Genomic DNA, 16,083 nt, shown 5'->3' on the forward strand with positions numbered 1-16,083 from the left:
GAAGGAGATGCCCAAATGCCCAACATCCCCTAACCCCAAGGGGAGAGGCGGCGATGGCAGGGGCCAGTGTTGGGTGCTGGTGCTGACTATAGGGCTCCCCTGTGGCCCACCCTGGGGGGAGAGCAGCAGGAGGGGAGGACGGAGAAGCCAGCGGCCCTGGCTGCATGGAGAAGAGATCTTTGCGGACTGGGGGTTCTTTCTTCCAGGTGTGCCTGCATTTACTCATGGGCTGTTTGTCTATGGAAAAGACTGTTAAGCTGTCAAATAGTGAACTACCTCGGTAGTTCCTGATGCCGTGATCATGGTTTTGGTCTCGTTTCTTTTAGGTTACCCCTGTTTCAGGCCAGTGCTTTTGCATTTCTGGCCCCTGCTCGAGCCATCCTGTCTTTAGATAAATGGAAATGTAACACCACAGGTAATTGCAGTTATTTCCACATATGTCATTGGGGTCCTTTAATGCAGGTGATAAAAGGGAGGCCTGGACATGTTGCCCTCAGCAGTGTTAAATCCTTTCTGGAATTAGGCACAGAACATACAAACCAACAGCTTAGAACACTCCAATCTGTGGATCGTGTTTCTGTCTCTCTCTTTCTATCCACTCGTTCATCCCTAATCCCAGAGCAAGTAAGGACCAGAAGGGACCTCATTTCTCTATGCTAATGAAATTGATAAGTATGGGAATGAAGAGAAAAATATTTGTGCTATTTTTCTGCCTCTTTCTTTCAGTGGATTTTATGAACCACCAGTAATCATTCTCTTTGTCGCATCAGCATCCCTTCTCTGAAACATCTCTGCTTTTTTAAGGATCTGGCTGCTTTGGTTTTCTGCAAATGACTTTCATCCCCTTCCTCCCCGCTTAGTGATTGCAAAGATCCTTAAGTAACCCTATAAAGTCAGGAAAAGATAAGATAGGGGGTTTGAGAAAACCAGACCTGTTGTACTCTTAAAATACTGTTCGATTTTTAAGTTCTGGGAGCAAAGTTTTTCCAACCTTCATTTCCTTCCTTGCTCCTAGGAGTTACTTTGTGACCACTGATTGGATTTAGGAACTGGAGAAGGCTCTCTGCTTTATCTAGGTTTTCACAACCTTAGGCAACCTTGCTATTGGGCATTGCAATGAGCTGCTTGCACAGGTTGGTCTTTGTGTGAGGCTGCCACTAGCAACGTGCATCACCAGTTCAGTCAGCTTCTGACATGCTGGGAGCTCTCAGTCGATGAATAAATTTGGTTAAATTAGCACTGGGGAACCCACCTTTCAGTATGGTAAGCCGTACTGTTGAATTTCAGGGATGGGTATTTGTACAAATATACTTAAAACAAGGAGGAAATTCTTCTTAAAAAGAGTAAAATGAGTGTGTCCTATGAAACATCAGTGTCACTCCAAGAAAAATTTTGTCTTTGTTTTTGTTTTCAAGATGTTTCAGTTGCCAATGGAACAACAGAACTGTTACACACAGAGCACATCTGGTATCCCCGGATACGCGAGGTAAAAGATGAGCATTGTCTGCTTGTGGCTTCTTTGTGTTTCCGCTCAGCTTCAGTGTTAGTTGTGCCCAAGAAGCTGCAGTTGCTTGCACTAAGCCTTCTTTTCTTTTCATCTACCGACACGTTTACTTCTATTCAACTAAACTTAGGTTAGTGTAACTAAACTAAATTTACGAAATAAAGCACGTGGAAATGCTTTACTCAACCAGATAGGATTGTTTCTCACCCTTCATTTCCCTCCTTCTTTCCTCTGGTGCACCCACAGACCTGCTCACTTACACCCTCCAGCCTAACCAGCCAAAGGGCGTGGCTCCCTTGGATGGAGCAACAGAGGCTTGTCAGCAGGCGGCACAACTGTCATTCTGGACTCAGTATTTGCCTGTATTTGTGGAAAGAATTAAAGATAATTGTTTACTACAGTGCACTCGAATAGGTCTGGGAGTCTTCAGCCTTGAAGAATGGCTGACAGTTTACCCAGATCTTTCAGAACCTGTAAGATCATTCACCACTAGTTTAGAACCAGCACAGCCATTCTGCACAGGAGAAACATTCCTTCAGAGTTTTTGTCAATAACACTATCTTTTAAATGTGCTGCAGGGGCTCACTTTTTAAAGTCAAGAAGCTTTATACTGCAGTGTTCCTTTGAGGCTGGTTTTGAATGCCATGTGTCTTAAATAGGAATTATGAATTACGTCTGTCTCATTTATCAATGGAAATGGCAAGTTGGCTTTGTATCCAGTGCCCATTTCTATAATATTCTTACTTTAGTCAGGGCATACTTAAGTTTGATAGGCCCTAGTCACACCCGTTGGTTTCTTTTGGAATTCCTGGGAATTTTCCAGCTGTGTCCTGCCTGTTTTATAACTCAGTGCCTTGCAGAATTATCGGTTGTGGTTACACTTTGAGCATGTGATGTATGAGCAGCTTACTGTCATGTCTGTGCTCTCTCTTGTTCCAGATCCAGGGGGCTATCATCATGTCCTCACTGATAGAAGTGGTCATCGGCCTCCTAGGCCTGCCTGGTGCTCTGCTGAAATACATTGGGCCCCTGACCATAACGCCCACGGTGGCCCTCATTGGCCTCTCTGGTTTCCAGGCAGCGGGAGAGAGAGCAGGGAAGCACTGGGGCATCGCCATGCTGTAAGTATCCCGAGACCACCCAGTGGTGGACAGTAAAAACCTCCCCTCTTTCCACCACCGAGGGACAAGCCTCTTGGGCTGTTGGAACATTTATACAGACTTTAGGAGATAGTTTTGGGGCTTTTTAAAGTAAGAATAGTCTGATAGTTTAAACTTTATTTGCTTTGTGCCAGGGAATTATTTAAGGGTTTTTTAGACCCAGAGATTGGGAAGTGACTTGCCGTCAAGGTATGCCAAAGACACATTTGTCAGTGATGTGTAGGGGAAGCGCTATAAGATTTCAAACTTTGAGAGGATGTAAGATGGTGGTGTCAGTAGTTCTTAACTTTTGAGGTCATGACAAGTCTCCTGCGTATAAATTGAAATACTGAGAACCTGAATCCTTTAGGTCAGCAGTTCCCAACCTTTGCTCCCATGAGACTCTAATGCCTGATGATCCGAGATGGAGCTGAGGCAGTAATGCTAGCGCTGGGGAGTAGCTGCAAATACAGATGAAGCTTTGCTTCCTCGCCCACTGCTCACCTGTTGTGTGGCCTGGTTCTGGTACCGGTCTATGGCCCAGGAGTGGGGGACCCCTGCTTTAGGTGAGACTCAAAAATACTTCCAGATTGGCAGGAGGGAGAGGCTGCTGGAGGATTCGTTGGCATTGACGGAGACATAGCTCCCCGGGCCAAGCCGAGTTCTGCACATCTGTGGGGAGGCCAGAGTCCTACTAGTCAGTGCTGGTCCTTGCATAGAACTTTAAGCCCATTAAAAAGGCTGCTTACCTCTTTAAGTGATGACAGTAAAGACATTCAAGACTTTGATGATGATACAATAAAAGATTATTAGCAGCGTGGAATTCTGAAAACCACAGACAGAACACACAAATAGAAGACACATTGTGTGTCTACAGAGCATATGTAAGAGCCGATCATATAATAGAGAACCAGTAACATTTCTAAAGCAAATTAATAACACAAGAGCATTTCCAGTTGTTTTTGTTTTGCCTTGTGAAATATTCTGTAATTATTCAATAACAAGCAGCCCTTGCTGAGCCTCTGCATCGGTGCTTTACATAACACTTATTGTATTATTATAAATTAAGGTAGGTATCGGTGCTACCCTCATTTAACAGCTAACGAAGGGGAGACACAGTGATGTAGTTAGTTGTCCAGGATCACACAGCTAGTAAGTGGCCGAGATGGTTTTCAAAACCCATATAGCCTAAATAGAACTTAAGCTATAACACTAAATCTGCTTCTTTGTGTTAGAACATGATGTACAAATAAAGTGAATTCTTGCATAATTGGAGCCCATATATCATTACAAATTAAGATATGTGAAAATATCCAGGATTATTCTTAATTTACTCATTTCACTAAAAGTTGGCCAGTAGTCTCCACACCAGATTGGGTGTGTAGAAGGCTTGTAAGAATGTTCATTTAGTGAAATGTATTAAGCTCTAAAAAGGAGAAATTGTATTTACCATCATTCAGTTATCTTAGAAACCAACAAAAGGGTGAACAAAATCCCCAGCTCACTTAGAAGCTAAAAAACAAAACGAAAAACAAAAACCTCACTGTTATAAATAATTTGTAGTCAGAGATGAAATTGGAACGTCTTCACAATTGCTGATAATTTAAAAAACGATAGTAACAGCACTAATCACACTTTACAGAGTAGTCAGAGTTGTCCTTGAGGAAATTTATTACCTTAAAGGCCAATGAAGTACATGAAGAGCTAGCTCCAGAAACTAGAAAAACAATAAAAATGAGCCCAATGAAGGCAGGTGGAAAGACTTAATAAAGATACAAGAAATATGAAACAAATAGAAGTAACAAATCCCAAAGCTGGTCCTTTGGAGAATAACATGTAGACAGACTTCTGGCAAGGCCAATTAGATTAGAAGGGACTGCTTGCACAAATAGAAGAATAAAACTGTAGGTCCAGGGAGAATGAGTTAAATCTATACTCCCTCCTCCCAAATTAAAATGAATAATAATAATGGTTTTCCAGAAAAGCATAAATAACTAAAATTAATTCCTCTGACCGTAAGCTCTGTTGGGCTCATCAGAACTTGATCTTGAGCCTCCTCCTTGCCACGTGCTCATCCCCTAGATCATCTCATCCACGGAATCAGCTAACAGCTGTTAGGTCGGTGACTTACAGATCCTGCCCCTGACTTGCCCTCTCCATTTGCCGTTATACAAAACATCTCAAACTGTAAAGGAAGAAACCGCCAAATGTTTGATTCCCTCCTTGTCCGCCAAGCCAGTTCCTTCTCTTGTCACCCTCCTTTTACTCAGTGGCACAAACACCTCAGTTTCTAAGCTAGAAACCCTGCAGACATCCTTGACTCTTCGCTTTCCCCGGTTCCCCATGGACAGCCCACCATTCTGTCCCACCTTCACAACAAAATCTTGGGTTTGTCCTCTGGGTCTTCGCGGCCACCACCCTTGACCAGCCTCACCCTTGACCATTGCTTCCAAACCAGTCTCCAGGTTCTCTTTGCTCCCTCCTGTCCATTCTCAGTCCTGGAAGGTGCTTGGTCCCTGTCTCCTCCTTTTGAAACTCCAGTAGAACACATGCTAGAGTTCCAGAAGCCGTGAGGTCTTTTCATCGTTCCAGTGTCCGAAACCTCGTCCCCCGCCCCTTGGTGGTTTGTTTATATCCCCGGTTGGGCGTTCAGGGTGTTTTCATGCTGGAATCTCAGGTGTTCAGAGGTGGGAAATGATCTCAAATTATTTCTCAAATGCCTTCCCCCCCCTCCATTCATGCTTGTCTCTTTCTGGAACTTCTAGAATGTCGGACCTCCTGAACTCTTTCTTTGGACCTCCTGAACTCTCGCTCTGCTTTCCTCTCCTGTTTTTTATCTCATCATCTTTTTTTCTCTATTCATGGGAATCTTCCTCAGTTTTATCTGTGAATTTTTCTGTCGAGCTTTTCATTTTTCCTCTCGTGTTTTTGCGTTTGCAAGAGCTCATCTTTTGTACTCGAGGTGTCACTTCTGTAAAGGCAGAGACTCAGCTCTGTGCTGGTCACCATGGCACCCCCAGCACCCTGGCTCACCATCTGTCACAGAGAAGTGTTGGGTAAGCAGGTTGTGAATAAGTGAGGGGAGGAGCACGGGACATGAGCATAGTTGTGATCACGAGAAAAGTCAGGAGTGTGTCGAAGGACTTTTATCCCTAAAAGAAGCCCTGGGCTCCAGTGATTAGGCAGTGAGTGTATCACATCCTCAAAGAAAAGAGAACACATGCACCATTTAAACGGTTCTGGAGCTTTGAGAAAGAAGAGAATTTCGCAGTCAATTTTATCTTAATGTCAAATGCTGACAGAGTTACTACAAAAGGGAGAGTCTGACCAATTCTTTCTTCCTGGGGTTGTGTAAAACCCTGAGCTGAGTTTACATGTGTTCAGGTAGTATTGCGCTAAAGCTCAGCGTTTTTCTTACTTAAGGCTCCTTGTAATCTTTTAAAACGCAAGTATGCACAAGACTCTTGAAAAAAGGGCCTTCGTTTCCAGCTCTGCACACGGTTATTGTACTTTTTTTTTTTTACAATACTATCTGTAAACATCCAGGAGGAATGTTCTTTGGAACATTGTTTGGGAAAATGCTGGTACAGATAATACAATAAAAGAACAATACATTTTGTGTCATTTCAAGAACTCAAAGATGATTATATATTAGAAAATGTATTAATAAAATCCATTATGGGTCCATGTGGATTTTATTAATAAAAACCATGGTGATACATACAATCATTCAACCTGTAGCCCTGCTGCAAAGTGTTAGCATTCATCATTCTTAGTGGTGAAAGACAAGTCAGGCCTACCTATTGAAATCAGAAATTGAGATAAGCATGTTTATCATCACTAGTATCATTTAAAGTTATCTTGGATGTGCTAACCCATGTGAAAGAAAATAAAATAAAATAATGTGGATCAATACCAGAAAGGTCAGGGAGAAGGAAATGGTGACTTGCCCTTATAAAATTTAAAACACATTCCAGAGCTTAATAACGAGAGTGGTCCTAGGTCAGTAATGACTTTGGCAGAGTAGAACAGGAGGGATAGAAATAGAACCAAGATAAAGTTCATGTTTAGTATATGATGCAGTCGTATTTGATAGCGGTGGGAAATGGAAGAATTGTGTGGGAAAAATGAGATAATTATTTGGAAAAAAGTTAGATTCCTACTTTATATCAAATCACATTTCAGTTAAATTAAGACTTAAATGTAGAAAAAGTGCTGGAAGAAAACCTATATAAATATTTAATCTTAAAACAGGGAAGATTTCCCCCCCAAGAGTATATTAAATTGTTTATTCATTACATATTATAATGGATGATACACAAGTTTCATCCCCATCTATAATTTTATCTGGCATCATAATTTATTTTAGATATATTGCATAGTATATGCCAGTAATCATTAATAACCAAATAAACTTCATGACTGCTTGGGTGACCCTTTTAACGGTGAACTTCACGTTATAACAGAATAACTGTCAATTCAACTACACCAGGGTTTCTGAAGACAATGGCTTCTGCACCCAAGCAGGTTGTAAATAAATTTCAAATGGAACTGGCATCCCCCAAAGGGATTGTAACTTCGCGCTGTTGGGGTCATTTACTAAGATGGCTTCAGAGTAGACTAACTTTACACAACACATTTTTAAAAAGATACATTTATTCAGTGTTATGAGTAGACTGTTAACATTTAGCAATCAACAGCATGAATGCAAAAAAAAAAGTGCGTTAATATACCCTTTGCTGGAATGCCGCTACACTTTCTACAGAACTGAAACTAAAATAAACCGTCACACAATGTCACAAATACAGTCCTCAAGTTAGAGTTATTTGCCCATACACGAGTGTTGACTAAAACGTGTCTTTGTAGCGGCTAGGCCCTGTCACCACTGTACAACACAAATCCGTTGTAACCTGTAGATTCCCTGTTCTCTGGCTCGCCTCTCCCCCTAAGCTTAGTTTCCTGCCAGTAATTAAAACCTTTTGCCACTGCCGTAGCTACTGCTGCTGCTGGAACCGCCATAAGCCATCTTGGTTTCATGGTTGGGCAAAGGATTGGTCTCCACCACCATAGAAGCTTCTGCCTCCAAAGTCTTCCTCCTTTCATGGGTCCAAGGTTCAAAGATTGATAGTTGTAATTGTCAGAATCATTGTAGCTTCCACCACCTCCAGAAATGCTTCCATCATTACCAAATCCATTGTAGCCATCCCACGGCCACCGTGTCCTTTACTGCTGCGGCTGCCACCAAAGCCATCCCGACCACTGAAGTTTCCTCCATGACCGAAGCTGTCATTCCCACCAAAACCACCACCACCGATGCTTCCAGAACCACGTCAGCCTGTTTGGCTGGAGGAAGCCCCAGCCATCTCTTGCTCTGATAGGGCTTTCCTTCCCGCACAGTTGTGCCTTTCACAATGTGGTATTTCTGAATGACAGTCTTGTCTCCAGAGTCATAGTCATCAAAGGTTACAAAAGCAAAGCCTCTCTTCATGCCACTGCCTCAGTCAGGCATGATTTCAGTCATTTCAGTTCCCCATACTGTTCAAAATAATCTCTTAGGTGATGTTCTTCAGTGTCATCTTTAATGCCACCAGCAGAAATCTTTGTTACAGTGAATTGGGCACCAGGTTTTGGAGACCCTTCTTTTGGGATGGCCCTTTTTGGTTCTGCAGCTCTTCCATCCACCTCGTGTGGCCTTGCATTCATGGCTGCATCCACCTCCTCCACAAGTGGCACACTGGACAAGCCCAAAGCTTCCGGAACGCTTGGAGTTTGGATCGCTCATCACCCCACAGTCTGTGAGCGTTCCCCAATGCTCAGAATTGCTCCCCAGACACTCATTGTGCTCAGACCTCCGATGAAGAGCTTCCTCAGCCGTTTGGGCCCTTGGGAGACTGACTTAGACCTGACGACCGCAGGAGGGGAGACTTTTTAACGATGCTTATTTCTTGGAATCCACAGATAGAAGACAGGATCTTAAAGCAGATAATGAGAAAAGATCAGTAAATTTTACTTCTAATGCATTTAAAACTCATATCAAAAACCACTGAAACTAAATTATAAATGAATCTGGGAAAATATAACCAATTTCACCAGAAAGGCCAATGTCCCCAGTTTATAGTTTCACTAATTGATTTAAAGGAGAGCGAGTCCTGGTGGAGTAATGGATGAAGGATATAATATGAATAGCCATTTAAGAAATACAAATAGCCGATTAATGTGTAAAAAAGGGTTATCCCCCTCCCCCAGTGCATATGAAAATGCACATTCACAGGGATTCTGTGGGCAGTGGGGTAGTGGTGATGGATTAGGTTTTACAACATGGGTCCTAGGTCTCCAAAAGAGGTGGCATTTAGAGACAGTCTCTGGAGAGTAAATGTGTTAACATTTCTAATACCATGCATAGGTCCTTGTTGGGAACTGTGTTTTTACTGAGAAAACTTGCATTTTCGTTACTTTTCTTAGGCATAATTTCAAACTTATTCAAAAGTAGAGGAGTATAACATGAACCTTCCAGTACCATCACCAAACACTCAGAAGAAATCTCATTTTATCTGTACCCTCAAATGTATTTAAATTCTAGTCATTTGAAGTTTAACAGTAATTAAACAGGGAAATCTAAAGTAGTAGTCCTTTCCACCCATCCCCATCCCTTAAAAAATCTCATGATTAGTAAAACTTTAATATTCTTTTATATTTTATATTGTTCATGCATAAATATAAGCATACTTACACAACTTTGCCATTATAAGATGATGAAGTTTTTTAAATTGGTAGAGATTTGAAAGTATGATAAGACTCTATGTTACAGAGAGTAGCAAATGAATGTCCTTGGTCCCTGGGTGGAACTGTAAATTCACCCAACCTTTCTGTACATATTTGGCAGTTTGTATCAGAAGCTTTTTAATCAGGTGTTTACTGTTCGACAGATCCGTCCCAGTCCTAGGAACTTGTAAGGAGATACTGAGGCAGGTCGGGGAAGGGTGATCTATCACCGTGTTTCTGTTGCTCCCAGCGTCGCACCGTGTGGGAACTGTTAAACGAGATGCGGTACAGCTATAGGGCTGAATGCTAAGCAGTCGCTAAGGTGCTGTTTCAGATTTCCATCTGTTGAGGTTGTGTCCTTAACAGGGCTACAAGCTGGTTGGGAAGTGGCATGTAAAGTATGATTCCACTGTGGGTCAGATGATGGATGACATGTTCGTGCTCTGAGGACAAAGATGATTTCAGGCAGTCCTGTCTCCCTCTCTATTCCCAGATGACACATCAATATCCCAGGAATGGAAGCCGATGGGGTGATAGACCAGAATGCTCCATGGTTGTCACCCAGTGGGGATGATGAGAGATCTTTAAGATCTTGTCCTTTTTTTTTTTAAAATCTTGTCCTTTTTTTTTTTTTTTTTTTTAACTTATCTGCCTTTTATAATTTTCCTACATTTTAGTACGTATTTTTTGAAAAATATTTGTAAGGTAAAAGAAAGGTCAACAAAGAAGCGACATGTAAACATGAGGTAGAAAGAGCCAGCTATGGCGGACCAAACTCTGGCCAGAGGATCTGAGGCTCAGACCCTTGTCTCTCCTCTGCTCGGCCAAGGTGTGTGAACATAGGCACGCCCCCCTCCCCACCTTCTGCCTCTGCTGTGGGGTTGCCTGCCCTGCCTGCCCCACAGGTGTATTTGAGGATAACCATAAATTAGAAGTAGATGGATTTTAGAATGGGAAGAAAATGGAGCTCTCATCTGCCTAGCCCATTCACTCAACTTGCACTGCCAGATTTAGGCCTGAGATTCAGGTGTCCTTCCTTGAATTTTTGTATGTGTCCCCCTACCTTTTATAAACAGGCTTTGAAAAGCGAACACCACAGTTCAGGCGTAATTGCCCCGTGGGATGTCACGTAAAATAATAATAATAGCAGACTTGGGGTCTTTTGGGATCTCAGAGTGTTCACTTTGAAATTAATCGGTAGCATTTTTTAAAACCTGAATTTTTCATTTTTGTCTAAGTTTAAAACAAAGCAGTTTTAATATCCTTCATTGCCGTATCGTTTTTTGTTGTAGTAGTTGTTGTTAAATTCCACCACCCCAGGGAAATTGGAATAACTTGAGCACTATGTATGTTTTCAGTGTTTTCAACCTTGAATTGGTACTGGCCTGGTGACTTTGTGGTAGGCCAGAGACCCTCGACGCCCCAAGTAGGTGGGGGAGATGGTGAAGCAGCACAGGCCTGTTCTGCAGCCGGCTACTGTTCGTACCTCATTAGATACATGACAGGAAAGCTGCACTTGACCAGCGAGATCAGAGCTGATAATTCCATTTCAGCAATTAGAACTGTACCCAGGAACCATTAAGCTTAGCTCTGATGGAGAACCCACTCTTCGGCCAACTGTGTCTTGGGTTGTAAGTCAAAGAGTGATTCCCAGTGGATGATGAAACACACCATTGTGTGTATGCCTTTATTGCTTCAGTCATGGGGAGCCATCCCACACCTGCCACACTCGGGAGTAGACTGAGGAGAATGTCTCGGGCCTGTTGCAGGAAAGTCACCTGCCATTGCTGCTTCCTGCAGCCCTCAGGGCATCTCGGTCAGGCGTGTGGGGTTCAGGGTGAAAGGGCTTTCTGAGCCAGCCCAGGCCTCCCAGCCCTTATGATCCGTGTGGCAAAGTGGTTCAGAGCCCAGGCCCTAGAGCTGGACCCTTGGCCTGCCCACCCTTCAAGCTGTAGCTGCATGACCTTGGACTGCTGGCTTTGTCTCTCTAAAGGAGATGACCACAGAAGCCACTGCAGAACAGTGAGGTGATGGGTGGGGAGACTTTCCTGTAATGTCTGACACACGAAACCTCTTAGCGTGAATATGGAATTCTGTATATCGCTTTCTTGAACATTGAAGCTTTGCTTTTTGCTTTTTAAAGGTAATTTATGCTTTTTTAAGTAAATCAGAAAGTACAGAAAAGTAGAAAAAGTTGCGTTATCATATTGCCAACTGAAGCCAATCCCTGTGAGCATTTTGGATCCGTCCTCACTGTTTGCACGTATGCGTGTGCGTCTATGTGCACACTCGTGTGGTAGTTGCTTGTTTTTCAGTTAATTTGTGGTTATAATTACACTGGCTTTTTGTTATATTTGACAGCCTCTCTCTCTCCCTTACATAGTGTGAGCTTTTCCCATCAGTGTATACATTCTTTGGGTTTTCTTGTTCTGTTAAGGAAAATTTAGCCAAGGCATTTACATAATAATTTCCTTTCTGTATCAAGTAACGCTAAGAGAAAGAGTTCTAATATCATTCCAAAAACGGCGTTGCCATAAGACAGTTTCCCAAATAACGGTTAAGAACACAAGCAGCTTTATAGAGAAATGAGTTGATCACACGTAGTCACTTTTGCCATTGAAGATTTGAGCAATATTTTAAAACACAGACATACGGCCTTTAACATAGTTTATTTTCTTTCTCTCCTCAGGACAATTTTCCTAGTATTACTATTTTCTCAGTATGCCAGAAATGTTAAATTTCCTCTCCCAATTTACAAATCCAAGAAAGGATGGACTGCGTACAAGTTGCAGCTTTTCAAAATGTTCCCTGTGAGTTGTCACCTTTTTTTATCTTTCCTGACAGTATTGCCTTTGGTTCATTATGTACAACGTTTATGTGAAAGGAAGGTTTTAAGCAGGTTCTCCTGAGGGGACCACGTCTGTGCAGCGACATTGGGGTACTAATGACCACCCACGTCGTCATGGACTTAAAAGTGGCGGCAGCTTCCAATTCTGAAATCCTTAGTAGTGCGAAAGAGGACATTGCTAGTTCCTGGGACTGAGAGGGCTAACCCCACGTTGCCTTGGCAGGCACCTTGTCCATTATCCTTATTCTACTAGTTAGACCTAAGGTTAAAGTAACTCTACTTGGATAAAACTGCTTTCTCTAAATGTGATTCTATTTAAGGAATAATAGGCTTTCAGCAAATCTGTCACAGGGTTTTTCAGCAAAGTACTGACAGCGGTAGATCCTGGGGGTGTTATACTCAGATGTAGGAAGGCATGTGTTTTGCCAACAACCACCACTCCTCTTGGCCTGATCGAGTCTTTTCCTTCGACCACTTCAGATCATCCTGGCCATCCTCGTGTCCTGGCTGCTCTGCTTCATCTTCACAGTGACAGACGTCTTTCCTCCTGACAGCACCAAGTATGGCTTCTACGCTCGAACAGATGCCAGGCAGGGCGTGCTTCTGGTGGCTCCATGGTTTAAGGTCCCATACCCGTGTAAGTATTCTGGTTGGTTGGCCAGAGGGTTCAGGAGCTCACGAGGGGCCAGCTCAGCGGAGTAGGAAGTTGACAGCAGGAAAAGCCTCTTTGTCCCTCAGGGTCTTATCGTTCTGGTCGTTAGAGGATTCGACCCCACAAAAAGGGAAGCCCTGTCCTTAGAGACCATAATTAACACACAGAGACTAACCAGCTCCCTTCTCAGATTAACTAGTTGGTTCTTTTGGTTCCACTAGGGTGAAATCCTGGCGAAGGGGTCTCTTGCCAGGTTTGAGATCTGATGGTTATAGGATTTAAGGGCAGCTGCTTAGAAAGTAAGTATGTAGCTACACAGAACCCAGGCCACCGAAGTGAACAGACTTGAGTGGGAGGGGCATGAAGATTAGCAAGCACACTGCTCAAGTATGATGGAATTTGTATTATCTTTTAATGGGCAGCTGTAATCTTTTTAAAAATGTCATAGCTGTCAGAAGTAAACTGATTCACAGATGGGTGGAAGATGGATCATAAGTTATAATTTAAATGTTAGATAACTTTTGGCAAGGAGGGGGCCAGTCGCCAGCTGAGGTGTCACTTGGATTCATGTATCCCACCTTCTAGACCCCTCCCCAAAAGTGACTCTCTGAACCCAGTGGTCATTAATGCTTGGTTATTCTGTTGTGAAGACTGTTCTGGCACTTGACGTTTTAATTAGAATTGAAGCCCAAGCTTAGTCAGGTAGTGCTAATTTATTCCCCTGTTTAAGCAGTCACATCTTCGCATTTTACAATGACAGTGACAAGGAGAGAAAGCAAGAAAAGCCAAGAATATTAAGATTGGGTCAAAGACAACTGTTCTAGGCATGTTAAATGATGGCCACATTGACAGTTGTTCCTTCTGTTCTTGACACATTTACAGACACTTAAAGAAGTATAGTCTTTCTAAAATAACGTTCTCATCAGATCATATGGTCTAAATATATATTTATATATACCTATCCTTTTAAAAAATGCATGATTCATAAATATACTTGTAATCTGCGATAAAATGAGATTAAAAGTCAGTTGGTGAGGCATGGGAGGGCAGGTAGGAGGAAGCCCCCACGGCACAGGCTGGGTGGTCCTCCGCTTGTGCAGGCGGCTCCCGAGATGAGTGCAAGGAGGAAAACAGTGGTCTGCACAGGAGCAGCAGCTGCGCACGTGCCAAGAGACCGGTGCCGTCCAGCTCCTTGTCCTGACAACTTTTAACTGCCATGCGCTGCCCTGTTGCCAAAGCTCCCCCAGGAAAAAGCCACCCAGAAAGCCAGAAGGATGTAGTCTTTATTCTCATGATTTAGCTTAATTTGGACACCGGTTTTCCGATATGTGGTTGTCTGTCTTTAGCATGCTAAGAATTACCTGGATTGTTGTTAAAATACAGATTTGGGGTCCAAAATGTCAACAGTTTTGAAGTTGAGAAGCCTTGCTGTAAAGGAACATAAATTAAAGGTTCTAGTTAAAAGGAGAGATGAAACAACAGGCTAGCTAGAAGGCTGGAAGCCAACAAGGTTTTTTATCTGAAAGAAAAGGGATCGAAATTTATAAGATTACGAATTTAAAATGTGAAGCAGATGGAATAAAGATTTTATACATCAAAATTAAGACTTTTAGGCAAAAGGGGAAAAAAAAAACAGTAAACGTATAGAGACTTAAGAAAGTAAAAAGCAATTTCTGAAAAATAGCAAATGACAAAAGAAAAGAATACCTCGCCCGAATCAAGACACTAAAATGAAACCACAACACTACATTAGTAACAAGATAACTATGTAAAAAATTATTTAGAAAATACGAACGTTGCTTAATAAATCATCTGTATGAGAAAAATCTGTTCCAAACTCTCCTGGAGATGAGATGTTGACCAAGGTTGCTGCTGGCGGGCATAGAGCATGCTCTGTTATTTTCCGTGGACGTGCACTTTGCCCCTCTAACCACAGGCCACCGCTGTATCCTCTCTCTTCTCACACAGGGTAAAGTAGCCCCAGGAGGGAGCATTTCTGCCCGCATACACACTCTAGGCATATTCTGCACAACTTTGTGTGTCATCTTTTTCTTCCCAAACCCAAGGTTGCTCCCTGTTACCTACAAGACAGAGGCCAAGCCTCTCTAGGTGGCATGTCGAGCCCTTCCTAAACCTGCCTGTGCCACGCCATACACACGCCCTCTTCTAAACACCAGCCCATTCTTATTCTACTGGGTTCTGCCCATCTACTATGCTCATTCAGGCTGCTGCCTGCCCAGAACCATCCTGGGCAGGGACTGTCCTCTTCCTGACTTCCTAACTTGTACTCGTTGTGACCCAGTTTGGATTGCCTTCTATTGATGTCTGCCCATTACACTGTTTCTTTATCTTTCATTGTCTGTTCTCTGAACTACGTTGTTGGCTCCTGCATAAGAGACCATTTTATCTATCTTTCCTTTTCCACTGTGCTTTATTTTTAGTAGCTGTATTATAACTAATACAGGGTTCAAGGGTTCAAGGAAAGGTCTAGGTACTTTATCAAAGAAATCTGTTCATTCTAACAGTGAAAGTTCCTCATGCTATTTTTATTAAATAACATCTATGGCTTTCAAGGTTCAAAAAGAGATTTTTTTTTTTCTTTAAAGTTAAAGTTAAAGAAGAACTAACTAAATCTATGGACTCAAAATGAAGCCACCGGGGGTTTCTCTTTGCTTTCTTAAAAGGAATCTATCTAATTTTCCATAACATGGTTTACTTAAGGGTTGTCTCTACTTTGTGTCATGCTTTTACTGTTGGGATTTAATTCAGCTTTTTTAATTTAATGCTTTTTTCATTTGATGCCAACCCCAGTGCAAGGGCACCATGAGTTCATACCACACTTTGCACAGCAGGGTTAAAAATCCTTCTCATACAATTTCTATCCCAACACAGCAGGCTATGTTAAGTTGTAATTTAGTAGACACTGTGGTTTTGAAGCAGGAGAAACACCTGCCTCTTCCTGCCAAACAGTTTTAAATAAGGACATAGAACAGACGAGTCCTGGTATGGCCAACTTCCACTGGCTCAGGAACTATTCCCAGGCACCTACACATTGGTGACTTAGGTTTAAAAATAAAGTTTCCATTAGTTTTGAAATCTGAGTGGGTCTTACAGAGTCCTGAAGTTCTGAATGACTCGCTATCCTGCTAACTTTTGCCTCTCCCTCTAAGAAAGTGAG

At 42.5% G+C, this 16,083-nt stretch overlaps 1 protein-coding gene and 1 pseudogene across 1 annotated transcript in view; one reads left to right on the forward strand and one right to left on the reverse strand.

Annotated features, from left to right (window-relative positions):
* SLC23A2 (solute carrier family 23 member 2) overlaps positions 1–16,083 on the forward strand; it is a 97,237-nt gene that overhangs the window by 63,717 nt on the left and 17,437 nt on the right. Inside the window, exons 6-10 of the mRNA XM_006921620.3 lie at positions 327–415; positions 1,416–1,486; positions 2,444–2,625; positions 12,095–12,215; positions 12,734–12,890. Coding sequence (XP_006921682.1) covers positions 327–415; positions 1,416–1,486; positions 2,444–2,625; positions 12,095–12,215; positions 12,734–12,890 — 620 coding nt within the window. The remainder of the gene's footprint in view (positions 1–326; positions 416–1,415; positions 1,487–2,443; positions 2,626–12,094; positions 12,216–12,733; positions 12,891–16,083) is intronic.
* LOC102896129 lies at positions 7,349–11,190 on the reverse strand (annotated as a pseudogene).

The sequence above is a fragment of the Pteropus alecto genome, unplaced genomic scaffold (assembly GCF_000325575.1).
Source record: "Pteropus alecto unplaced genomic scaffold, ASM32557v1 scaffold45, whole genome shotgun sequence".
Lineage (NCBI taxonomy): Eukaryota > Metazoa > Chordata > Mammalia > Chiroptera > Pteropodidae > Pteropus > Pteropus alecto.